Here is a 27284-nt window from a genome sequence, read left to right on the forward strand (position 1 = left end):
GGCAAATGTGTCAATTTTGTGAAAGTTCGTAATTCGTAGATCACAATGAAACATGAAACTCTCGTTTCGGTTTTTTTCCATTTTGTGTCCATGTCTACCCAGGAATTGCCCCCAAATCTCCAGAAATATCCTAAGCATGAGTTGGTAACCCTGTACTGGAAAGGGACATTACCCACAGAAAGGGATCTACCTACCCAGCGCAAAAGGGAAGGGCTAGGATGAAGCTATACATTACCTGTATGTTTTCCCCAGTGGGTATAAAAGCAGCTTGGTGGAATGTATATTCAGTGGGAGGAAAGGCACAAGGGAGAAAGAATTCAATAGCTCCTCCTCACATTAGCCTGCCCATTTTATATCTCAGTCCCAGAGCAGCATTCTGGTTTTGCTTTTAATCCTTAAAATAATGACCGATCTACACAAAAGCTGCTGTTCTGCCTTCAGGTACATGTTTAGTTGCAGAGATTCAGGAAATAGAGGAATGGTCAAATAACATATTGAGGATAATTAATTATGCAGCCCCTTATAGCTTTGGTGCAGCTACCAAAGGCAATGAAAGAATATGTATTTGTTTAAAATATTTATCTTTTATAGCTAATCTTTCATTTAAAAATAAAAACCTTCCAGGGTGACTATCCAATTTGAAACTGCTAAACTAAATCTACATAAAGATTAATTACTAATACTTAAATCACTCTAAAACAATAGAGGTGGAGCAGCTACACTTTCCTGGAGGACTCCTCCATCTTGGACCCATTCCAGTCCGGCTTCCACCCAGGCCATGGAACAGAGACAATGCTGGTCACTCTCACAGGCGAACTTTGTAGGAACCTGGATCGGGGTGGGTCGGTACTGCTGGTTTTGTTAGATCTTTCAGCAGTGTTCAACATGGTCGATTATGACCTTCTACCTTGCCAATGTGGGGATTCGAGGGACTGCCTTGCAGTAGCTTGTCTCTTTTCTCCACGGTTGGGGACAGAAGTGGCACTTTGGGAGAGGTTATCCACATGCCAGCCATTGGTGTGTGGCATCCCACAAGGGGCAATACTCTTCCCCTGTTGTTCAATCTTTATATGCGCCCCCTCACCCAGTTGGTACGGCATTTCGGACTGGCTTGTCACCAATATGTGGATAATTACAGCTGGTCCAGAATGCTGCTGTACGTGTCCTCATGAGGATACTATATGGGGCACATATCACTCCGATCCTGCAGTGGCTGCACTGGCTCCCCGTGGAGTTCCGGATCAGATTCAAGGTTTTGGTCTTAACCTTCAAAGCTCTAAACAGACTGGGATCAACATACCTGAGGGACCGCCTCGTATATACCCCAGAGAGTGCTTAGATCAGCGGGAAAACATCTACTGTTGGTCCCTGGCCCCAGGGTGGTTCGGCTGGCCTCGACCAGGGCCAGGGCCTTTTCATTCCTGGCCCCAACCTGGTGGAACTCTCTGTCTGAGGATACTCCAGCCCACCAAGATCTTATATCCTTTTGGCAGGCCTGCAAGATGGAGATGTTCTGCCAGGCATATGGCTGAGGCAAGTCTAAGGCTTCTTCAAAATGCCTCCCTACCAGTCTCCCATCAAGGGGGGGCTATATACAACTATCTTCCCCCTCATACGTGCAGTTACTGTGGCGATATTAGCTTGTACCCCCTCTCCCCCCACCTGCATACACTCTGACTGGGAAAGAGTGGAAAGAGCTGCCATCTTGACATTACTTTAATGTTGATTATACATACATACTGACAACCATGGTTTTAATATTATCTAAATGTTTATTTTTGTAATATTATGCTGCTGTAACTTGCCCTGAGCCTGCTGTTGGGAGGGCAGGCTATAAATTGAATCAATCAATCAATCAATCAATAAAAATGACTTGTGCTAAAAACTTTCATACCATATTATAAACATGTGTAATAAGGCTTGGATTCTGTGAACGAGCAATGGCTTGCACCTGACCAGTGGCTTTCAATGGGCTTGTGCAAATGAAATTGCTAGCACAAGAGTATACATGCTCTGTAGTAGAGCCTATCTAGCGCACATCATTCATAGGATCCAAGTTTAAGAGTAAATTATTTTAGTGGCCTTTCAAGTGATAAGCTGGTACACCTGCTCAGAAGCGGCGTTGGCCCATCATTGGTCTTGTTGCTTATTTCTTAACTATTTATGCATTTTCTTATGCATTACCGTGTCACTATATGATCTGCAATTACCCTAGAGACTTCATGGTACAGACACAGCATCCAAAGAGCAATTAATGGCTTTGTGGTTCTGGACATTTGCCATCCTATCCTGGCAAATGTTAAGCAGCAAATTATAGAAACTGTGGTGAAGACAGGTCACATGAATGAGTCTTACATAATAACTGTAGAAATAGGCTGGAGTGATAAATGATTAAGTCAGGAAACAATGACATTTACCCCATGCCATGATAAACGCGGTCTTTTTTCAATAAATGAAGATGAAAATTGGTAAGTAACCAGGGATATATGATTAGTCTTCAGATTTAGCTATAAATGTAAGAAATGTTGGCATCCCATGGTTTGCTTTGGACATTTATAAACCAGCTATTATGTATATTACATTCATTTGGCTTATTTTCTTCTTGTCTTTTGCTGGGTTCCCCCAAAATGCAGACAATTAGATAAAAAGTAAATACCCTGATGCTTTAGTGGTACATAGCATTTTTAGCACAACCAAGACAAAATATAGTTATGCATTTCCTATAGCATAGTCATATAGTCCAAAATAAAGGGTCATATCCAGAGTAACTTTGCAATTTCCTATGATTTCCTCTTCCCGCTACAAACCATTCCCTCAACATTCCTTAGGGTCCCTTATCCCCTAGGAGTAGAATTTCATAGAGATCAGTGGCTTGCAGCGGGAGGGAGGAAAGTTCCTTTCTGCCATTGGAAAATGTTGTCTGGATCCAATCCAGCATGTATCTATGCCTCCCTTTAAGCACATTAAGAACTCAGCAATACTCACTTGATGGTGCTCCACACAGTATTTCACTAGGATGCTATATTATTTGACACAGATCCCTACATGTCCAAGCCAAAAAAACAAAGTTCTAGTTTGAGGAGTAGTTGAACTGCAAGATTATAATGTAATTATTGTCTACATGGAGTATTTTCAAACTAGCAAGAGAAAGCAAGCAATTTGTATTTAAGCAGCCTATCTAGCAGTGGGGAAAGCAAATCTGTCCAGCATTCCAATGTGTTCGTTCCTTCGGCACAGCTTGCAAATACTGCCTCCCAGTGTTCTCTCTTGGCCTGAAACGTTGACTGAATTTGAAGATTCATTGCGACTGGAACAAAATTACGTTCACCTGCAAAGCTGAGCAAACAATTTCCCTGTCAGTAAAGAGAGCATTAACTGGAACTTTATGGACAGCCTTTTAAGAACTATTTACCAAAGGAAGTTCTCTCATACTTGTGGTGATTAAAGCATACCCAAAAGAAATTAATGTTGTTGTTGATTTGCACAGATCGAACATTCAAGAAATTTAGGATTAACTGTGATGGACATTGTGCGGTTTTCATTATAGAGACATTACGTTTACAATGAGGGTTGAATAGCAAGCAACAGAGGATTTGTTATTCTAATTTCACAGGCTTGTATCCTCAAGCTCTTCACAAGTTCTTCACAAGAATGGAAAAACTAAACAGTATTCCATCCCTTCCAGAATGTTTAACATTACTGCCCTTTATAGATTCAATTTTAGGGCTGTTCTCCCTCATCTACTAATGAAGATTTCCCTTATTTGATAGGAGCAGAACCTATTTTAGTGAGTAAATTATCTTGAGTAACCATTTTTTAAAATTGGGTAATTTGAAGTCCAGGCAGATGAGAAACGTAAGCCTTAAACCTCCCAACTCCTCAGTCCTGTTTCCAATTACATGATGGCTCTGCTACCAACCAAACTGCCTACCAATTAATATATTGGCAATGATAGAAAATAAGAGATTCTGCAATAAATTATTACAAAACAACCATGTGCACCCTTTGCTGGAGAGGAGTTCAGCAAGAGAATATAATCACTTTACAGTAAGCAGTTTAACATTACAATCCTATGCAGAATTACTCCATTCTAAGCCGATTGAAATCAATTGCTTAGATTGGAGTAGCTTTGCATAAGATTGCACTGTAGATTTGATCATAAGATGTCTAATTGGTGATGCCCAATTAGGTTTCTTCTTACCCAATAAGTAATTTTCCAGACAACAATATAAAGCAGCCAGATTCTCATCTTCTGGCTGACATGAACACATCATTGACATTTATAGACACTGCCAGTTTTTTACTTTCCAATAACAAGATGGCATATTAAAGAGAACAACATTAGCTTCTTTGGAAAATTATATAATGGATGAAAATGGGAAGAATGTTAAGTCATTATTTAACCAGAGGGCTAGCAGTTCTTCCCCATGTGTCTGTTTTTAGCTACTTATTCTTTCCCCATCTTTTTTCCCCACTACAATATTCAAGGCAATTAAAAATCCAAGCATTTTAAAAACCAAGCAATAAAACAATGAATCATAAAAACATAATAAAATGCAAGGAAGAACTAAACAAAAAACAAGATAATATCTCCAAATTCAAAGCATCAAAATATTTATATTATTCACCAAGTCACTTCTAGCACTGTATCTTTGTGGAATACATTTTCCACAAACAAATGGTGTTAAAATAGACGACAGGTGGTCGTTGCAAGCCTTGTTCGTTGCTGTTCGCTGCTGTTTGTCAAGCATGTATGGCAATTTACAGACTAACAACAAAAAATATAATTCAATAGCTAATGAACTGATAACTAACCATGGATTAGATTTTGATCCTTGGCCCTTTGAGGGAAAACAATGTTATGATTAGAAAACTTTTGACTGTGACAAAAACGTTAAATGCCAGGTACTGGTGGTGACAAGCAGATGTATCATCTCTTCCAGAATGGTTATTCAATCCTCAGACTATTGCTGAGATCATCATTTATTTTTCATTTTATTTCATTTATACCCTGTGTTTATGCCCAACGGGGATCCAAAGCTGCTGACATCATTCTCCTCTCTCTTTTATCCCCACTACAACCCTGTGAGGTAGATTAGACATCATACCTAATCAACAAGATAGATTACAACATTCTTCATGAATATGGAGGGTAGACCAGGAGATGAGGGCTTGGAACAATGAAAACCTCCTTGGATATATAGAGTTTGAGATGGCAATTAGACATCCATGTAGAAATAACAAGTAGCAAGCTGAAGATACAGCGCTGGATAGAGGACACTGCTACAAAGAAAGGAAGTGAAGTAAGCATCAAGGTCTTTAATAAAAGTTGAAAGCAAGTGTGGTGGTGATGGTGGTAATGATTACAGATGGGCACAAACAGCAATACGAACTAAAAAAATCCACAAACAGCCCAATCTGCTGTTCGTGAACAAGCTGTTCATGAGGCCCCATTCTAAATGAACAGGTGGTCATTGCAAGCATTGTTCGTTGCTGTTCGCTGCTGTTCGTCAAACCAGACAGTCTGGCACCTGCAATCAATTCCCTCGGCAATTTAGGCAGAGATTGTCTGAACTCTGTCTGAACTCCTGCTGTTGCCCTGGAAACCCCAATCTAAGTCCAATTTAGCTTGATAGGCAGGTCTTCCTTCCAAGTGTGGACTGGAGCTCAAAATTTGTTACAAGAGGAAAAGACCAGAGAGGAGGGAGGCTCCCAGTTCTGGCTTTCAGGGAGAAAGTGCATTGGAGCTTGAATTTTCCTTGTGTGTGGTGGGATAGGGATCTACCCTTTCAGGTTCCAGGGCTGCTGTCAGGCTCTGGGGCCAAGCTATTATTTATTATTGGTACATTTCCTGCTGCCTGCTCAGGTAGGGTTTCTGGGAGTAGTGCGGTAGGGATCTTGATGGCAGGAGGAGAGCCTGCTGGCCCCCACAAACAATGAACATGTTCGTGAACAGGATCATGTTTGTCAATGTTCGTTGTTCATGGATAGCAATGAACAACGAACACCATGTTCGTTTTTTTCTCTGCCCATGTCTAGTAATGATATAGGACTTGACATCCAATTTGGTGTAGTGGTTAAAAGTGGCAGGACTCTCATCTGGAGAGCTGGGTTTGATTCCCCACTCCTTTGCTTGAAGCCAGCTGGGTGACCTTGGCTCAGTCACAGCTGTTCCAGAGCTCTCAGCCCCATCCACCTCACAGGGTGATTGTCCTGAGGATAATAATAACGCACTTTGAAAACTGCTCTGAGTGGGCATTAAGTTGTCCTGAAGGGCAGTATATAAATCGAATGTTGTTATTATTATTAATATCATCATTATCACAGAAATGTCAAGGGGAACTGAAACAATCAGAATAAAATTCAAAGCTTGAGAAGCTGTGGAACAGTGAAAGAAAAAAGCAGGGGATGAAACTGGCAGAATTTGGAAAGGCCAGTAACACCACCTTCAGCACATGGCATATGGGGGGAAACCTCCAATGGAGAAGGCAGGAAAGAGGATAAAGGTTCCAAAACAGGAAGCTAGGAGAAGGGATTGAGGGTGGGAAAGGCGACCATGTCTGGGTGACAGAGGCACTTTCTGAGGGAATAGAAGAGGGGAAAGAAGGTGATGCAGTGGTTGGAGATTGGAAGAAAGAGGGCAGGTGACTATTATGATGCTTACAGGCAATAGCCTGAGGGTGATAAAGGCATGGAGAGATCTCAAGCCCAAGGAAATGAGGAGTTCCAAACAAGAGAAGGAAGTTGACCTTGACAGAAGAACAGGAGTCATAAAATGGACGCCCAGTCTTTCCTTTAAACATGTTTAAATTTAGGTCAGATTCTTATAGCTTTTCTTGTCCCAAAGAATGAGATAGAGGAAATAGCAGAAAATTATATCATTGTACCAACATGATTTAAATGGTATCGGTGAATATTCCATAAGTTATATGGATAAAATAAACTAGGTCTTGTTATGTGTCCAGGTTCGACGGTATATTTAAACATTTAGATGAGGGTCAGACCTTTCTAGAGTTTAAAAAAATAAGGAATAAACAAGTTTTTTGGTCTCTGTTGCCACTGGCTGCTTTTAAGTTTGTTTGTAGTTTTCCTGATGTTGTGTTCTACAGTAATTCTCTTTCCTTGTAAGCCACCTTGACTGCTAGTCAAAGTAGAAAGATCAAATGTAAACTCTCTAAATAAAAATTTCATTACAAAGTCATCTATTCAGCTATCAAAGTGTCTGACATTCTGATAGCTTTTTTCATTATCCGCAGTAAAAATGATGCACATATAACCCTTCTTTAATGGCATTTATGTGCATCATAGACTGTGAACTATAGTCAGGGTTTAGTCTTTTAAAATCAAATTTGCTCAGAAGCTAATGTTTAAGGTACATTATAATTAATAATAATAAATATAAATAATAATAATAAATACCATTGGGAAGCTCAGGTTGTTGGGGGCTCTCCAGCACATATTCACAAGAGTTTAGTGAACTGGTGCTTATACTGCAGGAAATATTGGAGTACGTATGGCAAAGATAACTGACATGTAATCTGTATTTAGTAGTGTGACAACTTTTTTTCTGCAGTTTTGTGGCACCTTAAAAACTAACCACATTTTATTCTAGCAGAAGTTTTTTGTGGACTTTCCCACTTCTTCAAATGCAGTAAGTAGATCCTAACTATGCAGTCATTTTATGTAAAAAAACGAATACGGCAGGGCCACGGGGCCATGAAATGCAGGCAGTAATGATGTAACATACTTGTGTAAAATTAAATCAAATCAAGAAAAATACAGAGACCATTAATTATGCAAACAGTTGATCCACTTAGTGCAGGTGTTATCTAGTTTTGCAAAAGCAGAGAATGGTCTCTATATTTTCCTGATTAGGTTTGAATTTTACACCGTTACATTTAATTCTGTACTTTCTGCATTTTTTGGCCCTTTGAACCTGCTCTTTCTAATTTTTTAAATAAAATGACTGCATAGTGAAGATACACTCATAGCTTCAGAAGAGGCTGGTTGTAAGTTCACAAAAATTTTGCTGCAATAAAACTCGATTAGTCTTTACGGTGCTATAAGACATTTTTGTTTATTAAAAATAATGGGCTTTTGACCACCAAAACAATTCTGCTGGATGCATCCGTGCATCATTGGATACTGCGTTATTTGTTGCACTCCATTGATTACCTATCAACTTCCATGCTCAATTCAGGGTATTAACAATCACATTCAAAGCTCTGCATGGCCTTGGTCCATCTTATCTATGGGACCGCCTCTCTTTCTATGTTCCGCCACCACTGTTTTGCTAATCTGAACAGGGCCTTCTGCAGGAGCCTCTTTGCACATGGGCAGAATCAACAGCAGCCTGTTCATGTGCATTCTCTGTAGCGGCCCCCACTTTACAGAACGGCATACATGAAGAGATCAGGAAAGTTCCCACTCTCTTGGCTTTCCACAAACTATGCAAAAATGAATTCAAAAAGTTTTGTTACCCAGATAGGAGGGTTGTCCTGTAAGGAAATGGTTTCAAAGAGTTGCATAAGTAATGGGATAGGGACCGTAGACTCTATTACTATGTACTGTCTGTTGCTTCAAGTATGATCTTACTGGATAGTTTCTATGTTGTTTAATAAGTCATTCTTAGAATTGCTTGCGCTCTGTTTTAGCATTTCTTCAACTCTGTATTGGATTCTTGCTAGTTTTAAATCTTTGCGAATTTGCATTTATAGACACTGTTTATCAACAACGTCTTTAAAACTATGTCTACTCACACGGTGTAATCTGCCTTGAGTCTCAGTGAGCAAGGCGGACTATAAATAACACAAGTAAATAAATAAATACTAAAATCAAAAAGAGTCCAGTAGCACCTTTAAGACTAACCAATTTTATTGTAGCATAAGCTTTCGAGAATCAAGTTCTGATATCAGGCATCTGACGAAGAGAACTTGATTCTCGAAAGCTTATGCTACAATAAAATTGGTTAGTCTTAAAGGTGCTACTGGACTCTTTTTGATTTTGCTACCACAGACTAACACGGCTAACTCCTCTGCATCTATGACCAAATAAATACTAAAGCACTCATTCACAAATGAACTGCCTTGTCCACATGGATGGGAAACCACAGTTGTGAATGTTCTGCCACATCAGACAATGTGCGGCTGCAACACTGATTAGTCTTTAAAGGTCCCAGAAGTCTATTAATTGTTATTTGCAGGTTCTTTCTTTCTTTCTTTCTTTCTTTCTTTCTTTCTTTCTTTCTTTCTTTCTTTCTTTCTTTCTTTCTTTCTTTCTTTCTTTCTTTCTTTCTTTCTTTCTTTCCAATCCTGCCTCTGCGAGCCATCATGAAGAGGAACGAGCGCGGCATCCCCTTCGCCTCAGCGCCGCTTCCAGGCTCCGTCGCCGTTCTGAGCCGGCTGCACTAGGGGGAGCCCCAGCCTCGCTTGCGGGAAACCGCCACCCAGAGGAGCGGCCTCGCCTCAGCCTGCCGCCGGGACTCAGAGGCGGCTGCAGAACCGGCCGCGGCTTTTTCGTGTGGGTCTCCGGGCGGGTGGAAGTCCGCCATGAGCGCCGCCGCCGCCTCCTCCGAGGGAGAACAGCCCTCGGTCGCCCTCAGACTCGCTTCGCAGCCTTCAGGCGGCGACCGGGCGGCGCAGGAGGAAGGCAGCCGCGGAGAGAACGCGAGGAGCGTTGAGGCAGCGGTGGAAGAACCAGCGGCGGCCGCGGAAGGGAACGAGGCTCGGCACTTCGCCCTCTGCCTGGCCCCTGAGGCGGGGGCGGAGGTACGCCCGGCGGTTTGTGGGCGGGCGATGGTTGTGGCCTGAGGGTCGAGAAGGCTTCCTGGGCTGCGCCTGTGGCAGTTCCCGCCAGGGGCGGAGGAAGGAGGGAAAGGGCCAGGAATTTGTGGGCAGGAAGCCTGTGTGTGTTAGGGGTTTGGGAGAAGGGGTTGGGTGGTTGCGGATGCTCGAGGGCCGCCCCATGAAACGGGATTAGACAGAGAAAAGTCGTCTTCGCACGCCCCTGGTTTTTATTTTATGAAGTAGGACAGCAGGACTGGAGTCCAGTGGCTGCGGAGACCCACAAGATTTTCAGGTTGCAAGCTTTCGAGACCCAAAGCTCTCTTCTTCTACTTTGCAGAGGAGTTAGCGGTGTTAGTCTGTAGTAGCAAAATCAAAAAGAGTCCAGTAGCACCTTTAAGACTAACCAACTTTATTGTAGCATAAGCTTTCGAGAATCACAGTTCTCTTTGTCAGAAGAAGAGAACTGTGATTCTTGAAAGCTTATGCTACAATAAAGTTGGTTAGTCTTAAAGGTGCTACTGGACTCTTTGATTTTTCTTCCACTTTGGTATCTGAAGCAGAGAGCTTTGGTTCTCTCAAAAGCTTATACCCTGAAAAACTTGTGGGTCTCTTAAGAAGCCGCCGGACTCCAGCCCTGCTGTTCTACTGCAGACCACCTGCCTGAAACTATTTGATGATCTAGTTGGCCTTTAAGGTGCTGTTGGACCGAGATCTTGCTCTGTTTTGTGAAGTAGGGGCTGGCTGGATTGCAGATGTTTGTGACACAAATCCAGTTTTATGATGCTATTCTGAATTGTTTCCCAAAACAGGTGGTCCAGGAGTCCCTTGAAACCTTAGAAAGACTTAACAAAATTTATTCTGGCTTTTCTGAGTCAGAGTGCTCACTCCTGAAAGCTGATGCTGGAATAAACTTTTGTCTTTAAGGTCCTGTTGGTCTCCCATTTAACTCTGCAGTGGCAGACTGACTCCCCTCTAGGGGTTTATCAAAAAGGTGGTGGTGGAGGGGCTTAGCCACATTGGTCAGCAGCAAAATGTTAACATCATACTTTTTATGAACATCAAGCACAATAACATGCAAGGTTTAGAGTTCTCCAGCACTCTTTGTCAGACTAGACGTTGAAAAGCCATGCGTGTGGGGAGGCGGAGGCAGAAAAACAGTTATTTGAGGCCACGTTCTTAAGTCCTCTTGGTCCACATCCTTTGTAGAGTGTGTTGCTGTCTTCACTGAGTATAGGATGTGCAGAGTCAGTGTCTCATAGTGGTTAAAGTGTTGCATTAGGAGCTGGGAGAACTAGATTCACCTCCCCGAGAAGATTGCTGTGTGACCTTACAGCCCAACCTACCTCACAGAGTTGTTGAGATGATAAAATGGAGGAGAGCAAATACTGTGTGCTACCCTGAACTCCTTGGTTGATGGTCAGGCTAAGAATGTACTAAATAAAAATAGTATCAGGTTAAACACTTTGCATGTTGCAGACAAGAGACAAAAATGGAAACTATTCCGCTGGAAACCCAAAAAACAAATAGGTACTATCATAAAACATCTTTTATTTACAGCTTCTTTCCACATGTATAAGCAAGTACTTTTCTTGAATAGAAGCTCCCTTCAGACTTCTGTTCAAATTTGGAACAAGTCTGGTGTACTAAAAAGGCAAAACGGGTGCACGCACACACACAAAAGAGCAGCCCCCCCACAGGTCAACAACAAAGTACAGCTTTTCACCCCCTACAATAAAAGTGTATTTAATCAAGGTATTAAACATGAGTGTAAAAGGAGAGACTGACCAAAGGTTCACAATTCATTGTAAATGGAGAATTGCTTTCATTCATAATGTATATTGTGTGTAATATATACAGTTTGTTCTCAGCTGATGTTTTGTCTATACTGATACTACTGAGCATTTATTATCAAGGGAGCGATTTTGAGAAGTAGTTACTCTTTCCAGAAGTAAAAGCATACTCGTGTATTGATACTTGCTTATACGTTTTTAGTATTTTGAAATTCTTTGTTTTAATTATGCGCTGCGTATGTGGTTACTTAGGTTACCAGCAATTTACTGACCACTTAGATTTCTCAGGAGTCCTTCTTATAATCTGTGGGAATGTCCCATGATGTATCCAAATTTTCCTGTGCTTCTGTTAAAGCTGTAGTATGATTTTGCTGGTGTATGGCTATCTGGATGAGGCCCTGGTCTCTGGAGGTATATTTGAAGAGCAATCACGGGACTGAATCTTACAGTGAACTAGATAAGATGATGGCACAGCCATTTGTGTAAACCTAGCTCTGTAACAATAAAATAAAAAAGAGTGGAAGATCTGATCTGCACAGGGGAAGGGAAGCTGGATCTTTCCCACAGTCTGTTGCAAACCAACCCCTGACCCCTTGCAAGCCAGGCTGCAGTAACAATTTGAACCTGACTGGAAGGACAAAATTTGGGCCCAGTGGCATCCTAAAGACCAACAAAATTGTCCAGGATATAAGCTTTTGTGAATCAAAGCTCACTTTGTTATAATTGGAAGAAATATAATATAATTGATATATCGCCTCCCACTGCCAAAAAAAATATCCCAACTTCTGTTTGCCTCAGATGGGTAACTTTGCTTTCTCCCATGGGTCAAGTTGGAGTTTGCTTTGGGAAAACAACAGGGAAAGATGGTTAATCCCCTCAACTGCAGCTGTGTCCAAAACCTGAATCTTCTTCCTGCACCTCCTGCCAGTGGCTGCTTTTTTAAAATTTTGAGAGAACCACTGGCCGTTTTTCTTGCATATGTAGTTTGGCACTTATCTGGGGGCACTAAGAGGACTAAGTGATGTTCTCTCCTGGGCCTGTTTTGTAGTAAGTTGCCACTTAGCCTGAGTCTGCCCTAGCCACTGTGAACTTCGTCCAGGACTTCAGCGCTTCTGTTTTGCTCTCATTCTGATCCTGGACAGTGCAGCAGACCACGTAACAGGTTTACGTTCTGGACACCACAGTGCAACTCTGTGGTGGGCAAATAGCTTCTTACATTGGAACTCCGTTGATGTTACATACTTTCAGCTACCTCTCAGAGGAGACTACTCAAATAATCTGAATTTGTTCTGATTCTTTGAAACTTACTTAGATCAGGCATTCTAAAAATGACAAAAGCAAAGGAAGTGAACATGCACACTGATGAGACCTAATAGAAATACGGGGACAATCTGCTTCTGCTTGTATAGATCTACCAAATGAAGTCAGCACTTCATGTCTCTCTAATCATGTGAACTTAGTCCGTGAATGTTTGTCACGGTAAAACTGTTAGCCTTCAAGGCGTCGGAAGATTCTGTTGCTTTTGTTTCTCTGTCGTAGCAAGTTTGTGTTGGTGAGGAATAGTTCATGTGACTGTTACATAATTCCTAATTCTTTTTACATAATCTTTTGGGAGGACTTGAAAACCAGCCTTCTGATTTAATGACAGCTTAGAGATGTTTGAAAATATTTTGCCCTGTGCAGCTAGCACCTTCCCATTAGAACCCTGTGGCAAAATGAGCTAGGGACTTTTTAAAAAATGAAGCTGGGAACTAGTACAACATGATAATAGATCATTACAACATTGTAGTGCTTTAGCAATTCCTGATTTTTTTTTTTTAAAAAAAGCCCTCATCTCCACATTGCTTTGACTGCTATTTCCAAAAAGATTGTACCAAATCAAATTTGGAAAAGATAACAGCAAAGCAGAGGATAAAAGGGAGCCAGGGCAAATAGAGGATGACTTTATGTGAATGCTCCTCCCAATGGTGCTGTGTAAGGAAGCCAAGGCAAAGTGAAACATCTATGTTGAAACATCCATAGTAATTTAAATTTATGGCCGGCGTTCATGCTTAGAAAGAAGATCTCACATAGAATTGGACATGGGATGTTCGGATCCCCACTCATGAATAAATATACTAAATGGCCTTGAAAAAGTCACCTCTCAGCCTAACCTGCCTCACATATCCCTCTGAGCTCATTGGAGGAAAAGCCTGAAACAAATGAATTGGTAAAAAGCTTTAATGCTTATCAGTTGCATTTTAACTTCGGAGAGGCTTTGTTTTTTTCACACTGCATAATCGATGGTTTCCTGTAGGCTTGGGACAGTTCTAATAGTCCCTGTATGAAATTCTGCATGCCTCCCTCAGTTGCCATTCTGGCTATAGCCAATTGTGTCTTCTTGGATCACAGTCTTCATTGTTCAGAACTCTTATAGCAGCTGCTAAGGGAGGGTGAACTGGCCATGGAACTGCAGATATACAGGTGTTCTTGGACTGTATTTATGATATTTTGGGCCTAAAAAGTAGTTACTAAGTGAGTGCATGTGGCCCAAGACGGCCATCATCCTGTAAAAGATAAATTGTGCACATGTGCAACTGTGATTTGGATAAGGTCCACTAGGGAGGAGAAGAGGGGATTTTAACTGTTCAACTCCTATTCTAAAATAGGAATTCCTTTGCTGCTCTTGCTGTTTTAGAGAAAACCTGCCTTTCCCCCCTTAGAACTGCTAATAACTATAGTTTTTAATTACCAAAACCAAGCAGTGGTTGAAGGGTTAAACTCCTCCAGTTCAAATCCAGACCAGAAGAGATCTTTGTCATAGTTCTGGTACTGCTTCCTTCAGTGTATACATGCATGTACTGCCAATTGCTCCCCCTCTTATATTCAGTTCACTTTTATACATACGGGATGAACACTCTACGGTATACTGGATCCCTGCTAGTGTATGCGGTAGATAGGAGAATTGTATGAAGATGTCGCACAATGTCTTTTGCAATAGATAACTTCTGAGAAGTATTGCTTCTCACATGTTTGATTTAGTGCTGAAGCATTTAACTAGCACTGTGTGAAGCTCCCATGTGAATATGCCTTTTGTCTCCAAATTGCTGTCTCCATGACTTATCATTTATATAGCCCTGTAAAGCCACATTTTATAAGCAATGCATCAACACAGGAGATAAAATTCTCTCAGTGGAAGCCAACAGCATTCTCACACAAAAAGCGTGCTTTGATAGCATGGACGGGATCAAAGTTGTTTCAGAATACATTTTTTTGCGCTCTGCTCCAGCATTTATTATTGTATTGTTAAGGAATTTGTCATCTTTTTATTAATATGGAGTTTCCTTGTACAGTCAGACCACTGATCCATGCTGCTTAGTATTGTGTACTCTGCCACACAGTAAGTCTGCAGGATGTCAGGTAGAGAAAGTTCCTGAGATCCCTATCTGGGGACATCCAGGACTGAACCTGGGAATCTTCTCTAAAGCATGTGCTCTACCCCTGAGTCATGAGCCCTTTCATCTGCATAAAGTGATGTACAAAAACATGCAGAATGTGTTGATATAGGCACAGTCTGCTGTGAATGGTTTAAGGTCTATTTTTAAAATTCATTTTCAATAAAGATACAAAAGGTCCCTATGATAATACCACTGGTGCATGTTGTGGCTCTCTATAAGAAAACATATGTTTCCATAGGAACCAGCTTTCTTTTACAGGCCTCCAAATCTACAACTACAGAGCCTGCTTTTTATAATTGCAGTGAATAAAATACAAGTTGTGTTCCTTGAATTTAAAGTCACCACAATCACATACATGGGTTGTTTGCCCCAACTTTGACAGCGTGGAGAAAATGGTACTTCTGTGTACCTCCTAAGTTTTCAGTCTTTCCTATGATCTTTCTCAAATGGTTGGGAAAGTTTGGAGTGAAAAACACTCAGGTCTTTACAAGAAGAGCTTTTCTGTAGCTAAAATTGTAAGTAGAAAGAAACTCAGACTTAGCCAGTGGTTAATCATGTTTCATTTTTTTCATGATTAACGATTATGTTAACAGAATCAAAAAGAACAGAAAGGGATCAAGTGGTCACCTAGTCTTGCTTTTTCTGCTTTTCCTTACTTAAATCTCATAGGGTTGGATCCAGCCAACTTTCCCCTCTCAGTCTTATCTAATCTCCCTCCTTACTATAGCTGCCATCCCAAGTTGCCTTTGTCCAGCCAGGCAGCATCCCTAGCTGCTCCTTTTTGATTGTCAAAGGAGGCCCCCATCTCCCCTTTTCACCAATAGCAAAGCTGGCTAGATCCAAAGATCTGTGCTTCTTTGTTCTTCCTCCTAGGCCTATCTGCGGCATTTGATACAGTAGACCATGCCATCCTGTTGAGGCATTTGGAGGCAAAAGCAGGTGGCGTCAGGGATGTGCCTTGGACTGGTTTAAATTGTTCATCATGGAACAGACTTAAAGAGTTGATGCTGGTGACCAGTAAACTATCTTTAGTGTGGCAATTATATTATTTATTTATGTATTTATTTGTTTTGTCATTTATAGTCTGCCTTTCTCACTAAGACTCAAGGTGGATTACATACTGTGAGATTAGCACAGTCAATATCAAGGAAATTTTAATAAACCATGCCATAGGATAAATAAATGCAAGTTTACAAAGACATGAGCAAAATCCGATAGAGTTGAAGAAAGGCTGAAACCAGGCATAAGCAATTCTAGGACTGACATTAGACAACATAGAACTATTCAGTAGGGTCATACTTAAAGCAACAGGTACTACATAGGAACACATACTTAAAGCAATAGATAGTATTTACAGCAATATAGCGGCGAAGTCTATGATCCCTAACTCATTAGTGAAGCATCTCTTTGAGATCAGATCCCTACCATATAACCCTCATACCTGTGTAGAAATCCCTTTTGAATATTTCCATTTTGCATCGTTTGCAAAAAGCCAGGAGAGTGGGGGCAGGTCCTTCCATAGGCAGGTCCTTCCATAGGACAGGGGCCATCACAGAGAATGCAGCTGTTGATTTCGCTCATGTGCAGGGAGTTCCATAGGGTGCAGTCTTAACCCACATGTTATTCACCTCTATGTAAAACCTTTAGGAGAAATCATTTGTAGCTATAGAATTGGGTGTCATCAATATAGGGATAATACCGAGCTGTATATCTTGCTATCCAGATCCCCTGGTGATGTAGTAGAGGTGCTGAGTTGCTGCCTGACAGCTGTGGTCAAATGGCCCAAAGCAAACAAATTGGAACTGAACCCACATAAGATGGAAATTATGCTGGTTGGGAAAGTGGGGATCTTGAAGGACATGGTGCTTTCCACTTTTGATGGGGTTCAGTTGACCCTGGCAGACTCGATTAAGAGCCATGGGGTTATACCAGATTCAGCAATGCTGCTAGAGAAGCAAGTAAATGTAGCTTTTTAAAAAAGGCCTTCTCTCTACTAGCCTGTAAGCTGGCTTTACACAGCTGATCTGGCCAACTGGATTCATGCAATGGTAACACCGAGACTAGATTACTGTAATGCATTCTACGTAGGTCTCCCCTCAAAGTCAACTTGGAGACTCCAGTTGTTGCCGAATACTGCAGCTCGATTATTCCCAGGAGGTAGGCGGAGCATGCATATTACTCCCATTCTGCAGTCACTCCATTGGCTACCAGGCTGAATTCTTGGTTTCGGTTATCGCATATGATTTTGGCCCCTCATACCTGCAGGACCACCTCTCTCCCTGTGCTCCGCCATGGCAACTTCGCTCGTTTGAACAAGGCCTTCTGCCAGTGCAACACTGCAAATGGGCAAAATCAACAGCTGCTCGTACTCTCGTATTTTCTGTGGTAGCCCCCACCTTATGAAATGGCCTGCTTGAAGAGGTCAGAAAGATGCCACTCTCTTGGCTTTCCTCAAACTGTGCAAAACTGAATTATTCTGGAGGGCTTTTTTGCTCAGGTAACAGGGCTATGGTGTATGGTTTGGAGAGACTGTTTGGTAAAGAGTCAGGGACTGTAGACTATACTACTGAGTATTGTCTGTTGGTGTAGATGAGCTCTGTGAGTTTCTGCACTGTTTAATATGTCATATTAAACTATTTTGTTTAATCTCTGTACTCAGATTTATGTTTACTTTTAAAGTTCTGCAGTCATACCCTATTATATTGCTTATTGAATGCTCCAGCCGTTGATTGTATTGACTTATACTGTGTGATCTGCCTTGAGTCTCAGTGAGAAAGGTGGACTATAAATAACAAATAAATTTTGAAACTCTGCTCTAACTTGGAGTCCACCATATTTATTTCTGATACTATATTTACCCGTGAAAGAGAAAGCTAATTTCACTTGTCCTGTCTTACTCCCTTTGAATTCACTTAAGACTTTTACAGTGCAATCCTAAACATGGTTACTCCAGTATAAGCCAGTTGATTTCAGTGGGCATAGACTGGAGTTATTCTGTTTAGAATTGCACGTTAATGTGCTCATTAAAAAGTCTGAAGTTGTCTTCTGAGGAGCAAACTTGAACAAAATGTAAATATTCTAGTATAAACCATGCAGTAGTGTAAAGCTTCATCAGCACACAGGAAATGGAAACTTTGAACTTAAAACTAAAATCTGTGTATCTTGCTCCTTCTTTGTACCTTACCATTTTAAGTGAAAATAATTTTTTTCTGCTAAAATTCAACCGAGATTTGTATTTTTAAAAATGGCTCTACTGTATTGCTTTTTTGAAGCATAGTAATCCTTTTGAAATGGATTCTGGTCCTTAAATAGTTAACAAGATTAACTTAAATGGGGTTTCCCATTTTTGTAAGTTATGTGAACTATGGATTGACTGTACACATGATACGTTGGTACATCACTGGGAATATTTAAAATTAGAGACATCTTAAATTTAAGGGATTCCATGGAGACATTAAAACCTTGAAGACTATTAGGTTTGTAGCTTTTAACATACTTCTTGAAAAATGGTTTGACTGTTTCATATATTACTTACAACATAATTTTTTGCTCTTTGGTTTTTGTCCATCTGATACAGAGCACATTAAAAATGTAAACATGTATTAAATAAATGTAATAAATTAAGTGAAAACATTCTTATTTAAAAAGTAGTGTCATTAATCCTTATTGCATTAATGTTCTTTGGTGGTAGTTCCTCTCCAGTTCACAGATGCAACTACCTTCTATTATCTCTGTTTTTGTTTTCAGGTGCAGGAAGTAGAAGAAAGTATAGAAGAGATGTTAATAAGACTGGATGAGTTCTGTGGCATGACTGACATGGTATGTGTTTGCTCAACTCCTAAATACCTTAGAGACTGCAATTGCATGTGTTCCTTCTCCCTCTCTCTTTCTCTCTCCCTCTCTCTGGCTCCTGTGGAGGCCATCTTGTGAGTGATTTAGAAACCATGCAGCTCAGGCAAGGCAGCCAGCAGTGGTGGGGAGAGGGAGTGAACACGGACACACATGCATACGCACACACTCTCTTACTTCCTGAGGCAGCCATCTTGATAACTACTTTCCCTGAAATAGTTTTTATTACAGAAAGCCGTGATGGTTGAGCCACCAGGTGGCACTATGGTGCACTAATATTTAAGGGCTTTGGCTTGTGCTGACTGCTTGTAAATTCCATGTACTCCACACACTGGCCCCCATGCGCGCGCACACACACACATGCCCCCTAGGAGCCTGGGTTCTCTAATGGTTTTCTGGCTGTTTAAGCAGTGCAAAAGATTGATGTTGGTTTTTCTGGGTTATGTATGTTTTCCTCTGGATATCTACAGAAGATGAAGTTTAATGACATCTAAGCCATAGCAGCCCAAAATTGCATTTCGGGATAATTTTCTTACTAGAGATCCTATACATTTTATCTGAAGGATTATAAAGTACATTATCACAAGATTCAGTTCTCTCATGTCATGTAGATTGGGTTCTTTCCAGTTGGTGATCTGAGATACGAGATAGAGGTTGAACACTATTATTGGTAATGTCATGCTTCTCTGGATGCTGCATGTGGCAAACTCATTTTAAAAAGAAAACACAAGAAGTTTAATATAAGATACAACCTTCATCACTCTTACATACGGCAATGTAAGTGGAATGTTGTACTGATACTCTGTGCAAATACATAATGAGGAAATTATGGAATGTTTCAGCTCAGACTAGGAGACGGTGGTGTAATGTCTCTTTTCAAGGAAGGTACTGAATATTTTTGTAGTGTGAATTATATGCTGAAACAGTCAGTTAGGTTTCTGTTTAATTGCTGTTCATGCTGACATTAGTATATTTATTAAGTATTATGATCCTACTCTCTCTATAGTTTCCCTATGGCAAAGAGTTTTGTAAATTAATTCTTATGTATGTGAGGCTGAAGATAGTATTATATCTTAAAATTATGTCTTGAAACACCCCTATAGATTACAAACTGAGAATGAATCTGTATTTCTTTTTTAGCCTGCCCACGGTTTGAAATGCTTTAACACTTTTTGGCATAGTTTTCAATGTTATTTCAGCAACTGTGAAAGACTCAGTACAATTATAAGCAGAGTTACCTAGAACAGTGTAACTGATGAAACTTGTTTTAGGGGTTGCAGTGATGAAACCTATTTTGGCGGTTGTAATTACAAGCCAACATTCTTGGGGATTCATAGATTTCATGGACTGCCTGAAAAAGCTATAGAATGCTTGAGTGTGTGCGTTTGTGTGCGTGTGTTTGTGTGTGTGTGCCCATTTCACTGTTTCTTAATTGATACATGCTTTGTTCACAGCACTTATGAGGAATGGAGGGGTTAATGATTAATCAAACATGCCAGATACACAAGCATATTGCTTGGTCCTGCCCCCTACCCAGAAGAATCCACACTGACTAAACCCACCCTATGGAGGACACCACAGACACAGTCTCCACGCCTAGCAGGAGTTTTTCCCTGTCCCCAGAAACCATGAGGCCATCCTATACAGCAGCAGGAAAGCAGGCCAGCTGCCCACTTCCCCTCTGGCAGAGATGGCTCCTGGAAGTGTGAAGCTTGCTAAGGGGAAAGATAGGAGCATGTCGAGTGGAAGTGCCAACTGTCAGAAGCCCAACGGTTTGTTTATTTGCGTTATTTATAGTCCGCCTTTCTCTCGTAGACTCAAGGCAGATTACACAGTTTAAGTCAATACAATCAACAGGATGGGGCATCCAATAAACCATGCAGTAGGGTTTGGATTGCAGAAATCTGGAACAGAGCTGAAACAGAGCGTAAGCATTTAAACATGTTAAACAGTGCAGAAATGACATAGTAGGAGCATGCAGCAACAGACAGTACAGTATAGTCTGCAGTCTTCATCCGTTTACCAAAACATCTTTCTGAACCATTTCATCAAGCTGGCAGGCTGCAGAGGTGAGAGTGGAGGGCACGTGTGCTCAAAGGTGCTGTGGTATCGTGGCTGACGGGGAGGAACTTGCCCTTTCAGTGATGGCCGTTAACTGAACATTCTGGATAATCAAGTGCTTGATAACAAAGCCTTTTCTTTCTTTCTTTCTTTCTTTCTTTCTTTCTTTCTTTCTTTCTTTCTTTCTTTCTTTCTTTCTTTCTTTCTTTCTTTCTTCCTTCCTTCCTTCCTTCCTTCCTTCCTTCCTTCCTTCCTTCCTTCCTTCCTTCCTTCCTTCCTTCCTTCCTTCCTTCCTTCCTTCCTTCCTTCATTTATTTATTTATTTATAGTCTGCCTTTCTCACTGGGACTCAAGGTGGATTACATAGTGTGAGATTAGTGCAATCCGTATCAAGGACATTCCCATACAGTGTCAAGGACATAAATAATTTCCATAAACATTTCCATAAACAGTGCCACAGGGTAAATAAATACAAGTTTACAAAGACGTAGCATTAGCAAGGATCCAATACAGAAGAAATGCTGAAACAGAACATAATCAGTTCTAGGACTGACGTTAGGCAACATGAGGCAAAGGTAGCATATAGGAGTACATATTTAAAGCTACGATAATATGTAAGGCAACATAGTGGTGAAGACTATGATCCCTAATTCATTAGCAAAGCATCTGAGACCACCCCCCTTACAATGCAGCCCTCCTGTCTGAGTAAAAAGACTTTTTGAATAATTCAGTTTTGCATTGTTTGCAGAAAGCCAAAAGCGTGCGGGCTCTCCTGACCTCCTCAGGCAGGCCATTCCACAGGGTAGGGGCCACCACAGAGACAGCCCGTGTATGGGCTGCTGTTGATTTCCCCTATGTGCAAGCTGGCAACTGAAGGAGACCCTGTTCAGATGAGCGAAGCTGCTGTGGAGGAACATAGGGAGGGGGTGGTCCTGTAGGTATACTGAGGCAAGGCCGTGAAGAGCTTTGTATGTGATAACCAATACCTTGAATTGAGCATGGTAACTGATAGGTAGCCAGTGGAGTGATTGCAGGATGAGAATTATGTTCATGCTCCTGCTTGCTCCTGCTAACAATCAAGCAGCAGTATTTTGCACCAATTGAAGCCTCCAAGTTAACTTAGATGGGAGACCAATGTATAATGCATTATAATAGTCAAGTTTTGAGATTACCATAGCAGGGATCCAGGTGGCTAGGCTGGCCGTGTTGAGGTAAGAAGCCATCTTCCAGGCTAGAGTGAGATCGTAGAAAGCATTTTTTGTGGCTGCCTTAACTTGTTTTTGTTGTCTTTGTACCGTTTGTTGAGCAAGATTTATTTTGATCACTGTGGTGAAGTGTTTAAAGTGTTGACTAGGATCTGGGAGACCCAGGTTCGAACTCTGCATGGAAATATGCTGGGTGACCTTGATCCAGTCATAATCTCTCAGCCCAGCCTACCTCACAGGGGTAGTATTGTGACAATTAAATAGAGGAGAGAGCAATGCTGTTGTAAGCTGCTTTCAATCCTCTTTGAGAGAACGTTATAAAATGTCAAAATAAGTAAATATGAATTCTTAAAAATATTTTTTTTCAGTTTTGAGTATTGAACTGTTCACTCAAAGTTTGTGGTACTAAAGTGTTTTGGATGTTTTGAGAGCTGCTGAGGAAATTCTCTCGGTTTTTATTCTGTGGTACTTAATAGAGTGACTTCCGTCCAGACTTTTAGTTGTACTTACCGTTTAAACAGGAGACAATATGTTGGCAGTATGACTGTTGATACGTTCAAAATCACTTAGCCAAGTCCAGTAAACTTTCAAATCAAACCACATCACTTGGTGGTCCCTGACCCCAAAGAGATCTGCCTGGCCTCAACCAGGACCAGGGTCTTCTCAGCCCTGGTTCCCGCTTGGTGGAATTTTCTGTTTGTGGAGGAATTGTTATCTTTCCGCCGGGCCTGTAAGACAGAGATGTTCCACCAGGCATATGGTGGGTGAGGCGAGTGGGCCGTGAAGCCGGCCTCCTGCCATGGGGAGGTTTACCCCCTCTTCTGTTAACATCTAATAGTTGTCCATCCGGCCCCATGGATGGCTGTTTGGGTTGTGCAATATGTGTGCTGCTGTCTTTCAGAAATTGTTTTATATATTTATTGATTTTTTTCCCTGGTTTTAAAGTAATATGTTTATGTATTTTATATATGTTGTATTCCACTTTGAGCCCATTCACGGGGAGAGAGTGGATTAGAAATATAATAAATAATAATAAAGTAATAAAAATCTCTCTGAACATACTGGTTCCCACAGTCTATTTTATAGCAAACACGAATCTAGCATTTTATTTGTTTGTTCGCTTACTTGCTTGATTCATCTTTGTTTTAGCCATGAAAACATTATCCTGCAACCTGATGGCTTTGAATAATTAGGTTGTGTAGAGATTATTGATGTTATCTGACGGCATCAAAATACTGTGCTTTGCCTGCTGAATTTGTGCTTTGCAATGCTAAGTGCCTGAAATGATAGTGACGGATTCCTTCCAGCACCATATGAAACTGTATACGAAGCTGATAAAATTTCATGTCATCTTCAGATTCTGTTAAACTTGTACATAAACCTGATTTATTTTTGTTTGTTGCCATCAAGGAAGTGGAAGCATTGTTTCGCTTAGTGAGTCAGTAAAACATTCCGCAAGAATCTGCTTAAATCCTTGCAAGCATCTTCCTTTTCAGAGTTTGCTAACATAGTGCCTTGACCCAGTGATTTTTTATGAATATATTTGCATAAAGCTGTGTATATTAATTTGTGAGAAACACAAGAATCTTAACTTTAAACTTTGATAGTATTTTGGCCAAGGTGAAGAGGAATTGAAATGGAATATCACTTTAGAAAAGGACCCATGTTGCATTTATAAAAGGAAATTATAATCACATCAGATTTTCTTTTCAAGGCCATAAAACTTAATCTCAAGAAGCAAACATTTATATTCTGTTATTCCATCATGGAATATGTAGCTAGGTTATATTGTACAACACTGTCACCGCTACTGGTTTATTAATTTATCATATTTGTTGACATATGCCCTTCTTAGAAGCCTGTGGCTGAGAAAGGAGGTATACTTCTTTTAAATAAATAACTAAGAGTATAGGGAGTGAAGCAAATTGGACTAACTATGAAAGTCATATGTTGTTTTTAAAAACACTCTACAGGTTTATACCTTTTTAAAATGCGAAGCTAGTAAAGCTGGGTGTTATTTAGGAATAATTTACTTTAACTTAGAAAACAGAAGTGTTTTATTTATCTGTAAAATAGCTACACAGGCTAGTGTTTTATCTTGCAGTCCATTTTAGTGTCCATTAGTCTTGGTTTGCAGGTAGTATTTTCTTCTGTCATATTTTGGTCTCCTACCAGGTCATCAGTGGTAAGTATGACACTTATGTGGATGGCCTGAGGGATAAAAGTTTCTTGCTAAAACTCAATAAAGAATTACATTTCATAATCACTTTGATCAGTCAGTGGTAAATATACATCTTTGTTCAATGATTTTGATTTTTTTAAAAATTTCCTTCCTTGGCAGAACTCAGCTACATCCATGTTGATGAAAAAGTCAAAGCTTTTCTTAACACTTGCACCTTTTTCAAAAACTGAGATATATATGGACTCCTGAATATCTTTGTACTAGTAACAAAGCCCATTTGGGGAAAAAACACAACAGGCTCTAGAAATGGCAGGATGGGCAAATGGGCATTACCGCCTCCTTCATGACTGATCTCGGCCTGGTGAAGGGGGATGGGCATTACCTCATGGTCCGCTCCTAATCTCAGCTGGTAAGGGGGGGGCGGATGTTGCCTCCTGCTCCGCACCTTATTCCAGCAGGGTGAAAGGAGGGCAGGCATTGCCTCCTGCTCCGTGCCTGATTCCAGCAGGGTGAAGGTGGAGGTAGGCACTGCCACCTGCTCTGCTCCTGATTCTGGCCAGGTGAAGAGGGGTTGGACGCATCTTCCTCCATACCTGATCCTGGCTGGATGAAGGCGAGGAGCAGGCATTGCCACCTGCTTTGCTTCTGATCCCATCCACTTGAAGGGGACAGGCATTGCCACATACTCCGTGCCTGATCCTGGCTGAGTGAAGGGGACATGGGTATTGCCACCTGCGTTGCTCCTCATCCCAGCTAGGTGAAGGGGAGAGGGTATCGCCTCTTGCTTTGCTCCTGATCCCAGCTGGGTGAAGGGGGGTTGGCATTGCCACCTTCCCCCCTCCTGATCACAGCTTGGTGAAGGCAAAGGGCAGGCATTGCCACCTGCTCCCCTTCTGCTCCCAGCTGGGTGAAGGCGGGGTGTGTGCATTGCTGGCTGCTCCATGTCTGATCCCAGCTGGGTGAAGGTGGGGGACGGGCATTGCCACCTTCTCCCCTCCTGATCCCAGCTGGGTGAAGAAGGGGCAGGCATTGCCACCTGATTCACATCTGATTAAGGTCAGGTGAAGAGGGGCAGGCATTGCTGCCTGCTCCGTGTCTGATCCAGGCTGGGTGAAGGGGGGCGGGCATTGCTGCCTGCTTCGTGCCTGATTCCGGCAGGTTGAAGGCGGAGCAGGCATTGCCACCTGCTTTGCTATTGATCCAGGCTGGGTGAAGGGGGGCATTGCCACATGCTCCGTGCCTGATCCTGGCTGTGTGAAGGGGGCACGGGCATTGCCACCTGCTCCTCATCCCAGCTAGGTGAAGGGGGGCAGCCATTAGCAGCTGCTCCATGCCTGATCCCAGACAGGTGAAGGTGGGGGGTGGGGTGGGCATTGCCACCTGATCTGCTCCTGATCCCAGCTGGGTGAAGGGGAGTGAGCATTGCCACCTGTTCTGCTCCTGATCCCAGCTGAGTGAAGGTGGGGGGGGGGGTGGGCACCGCCACCTGCTCTGCTCCTGATCCCAGCTGAGTAAAGGGGGAGTATTGCCTCCTGCTCCACTTCTGATCCCAGCTGGGTGAAGGGGAGTGAGCATTGGCACTTATTCCGCTCCTGATCCCAGCTGAGTGAAGGTGGGGGGTGGGCACTGCCACCTGCTCTGCTCCTGATCCCAGCTGAGTAAGGGGGAGTATTGCCTGCTGCTCCACTTCTGATCCCAGCTGGGTGAAGGGGAGTGAGCATTGCCACCTATTCCGCTCCTGATCCCAGCTGAGTGAAGGTGGGGAGTGGGCATTGCTACCTGCCCTGTTCCTGATCCCAGCTGAGTAAGGGAGGGTGGGCATTGCCGCCTGTTCCACTCCTGATCCCAGCTGGGTGAAGGGGGGGGGCACGCCTAGCCTTTTATATAATAGGATACATATAATGGATTAATTGCCTTCAAATAATTTTTCTGTGTGTGGCCTTGTAGAGACAAAGATAGTGAAGTAAGATCCTATTAGCTATTTCCACTATTCCAGTAGCACTTCTGGCAGAAGAAGGTGCGGTGCTTTTTGCTGATTTGTTCTTCCCATTGTAGATACCCCTCCCTCTTGTACCCAGCATTGTTCCTGGGGAGTCCTTTGAACGTGGGAAATACAGTTGGCTGTAGCAGAATGGGGGAGTCGGGAAAGTTCTGTTCCAAGGGTAAAGCTTCACTGATAAGACTGCAGGATCTGAACCATTCTGTGCTATAATGGTTGGAGGATATGGGAGACCCAGGTTCAATTCCTACTCTGCCATGGGTGACCTTGGAGCAGTCACTTGCTCGCAACCCTTGGCTTCACAGCGCTGTTGTTATGAGTATAAAATTAAAGAAGAGGAAATGATGTAAGCTGCTTTTGTTCCCCAGTGGGGAGAAAAACACAGTAAAATGTTTAAATCAACACTGATTTTACCTTTGGAGAGACTGATAGAATTTCACACCGTCTCTTGTAGGTGATACCATCTCATCTTATTGTACTGTCACCTCATTTAAAGCTTTCCTAAACGTCTGTGTCCAGCGGTGGTTTTGTGCAGCTCTGTCCATCATCATGTGACTAAGTAAAAGAGCAATCAAATGGCCCCTTTAAGGCAAGCCAAGTTCATTTCAGTGTAAGCTTTCATAATTCAGACATTGCTTCTTTGGGTGTATAATATGAAATCAAAATTTCCATAGAATTATGCATCAGGCGGCTTAGAGAAGGTATTTATATGTGCCTTCATGTTTAGCATAGAAGACAGATGTTGCATGTTGGATTAAAACGACGTGCAGGAAGCTCAGCCAGTGGGTCTTTTTCATGAGGTCTTGTGGCAGCATATTTCCCAGCACATGAACTTATTTATAAATGCGGTCACTGAATATTGTTTCTTTTGCCAATAAATTGTCACATGAATGACCACTGGTTCTCTAGATCTCTACACTTTCTGTTGCTCTGCCACTACATGCTCCACGGGCTTGTACTGCAGATGAGTTTACAG

The 27284-nt window shown here is 41.9% G+C and overlaps 1 protein-coding gene across 2 annotated transcripts in view; it reads left to right on the forward strand.

The window, feature by feature from the left end:
- Nucleotides 1–9423: 9423 nt before the first annotated feature.
- The window catches only part of BCAS4 (breast carcinoma amplified sequence 4), a 73812-nt gene continuing 55951 nt past the window's right edge, over nucleotides 9424–27284 (forward strand). For both annotated transcript variants that reach the window (XM_054980872.1, XM_054980873.1), the window contains exons 1-2: nucleotides 9424–9767; nucleotides 18760–18831. In XM_054980872.1, the coding sequence (XP_054836847.1) occupies nucleotides 9549–9767; nucleotides 18760–18831 (291 nt within the window). In that variant the 5' untranslated portion in view covers nucleotides 9424–9548. The remainder of the gene's footprint in view (nucleotides 9768–18759; nucleotides 18832–27284) is intronic.

This window comes from Eublepharis macularius, chromosome 5 (assembly GCF_028583425.1).
Source record: "Eublepharis macularius isolate TG4126 chromosome 5, MPM_Emac_v1.0, whole genome shotgun sequence".
In the NCBI taxonomy this organism is placed as follows: domain Eukaryota; kingdom Metazoa; phylum Chordata; class Lepidosauria; order Squamata; family Eublepharidae; genus Eublepharis; species Eublepharis macularius.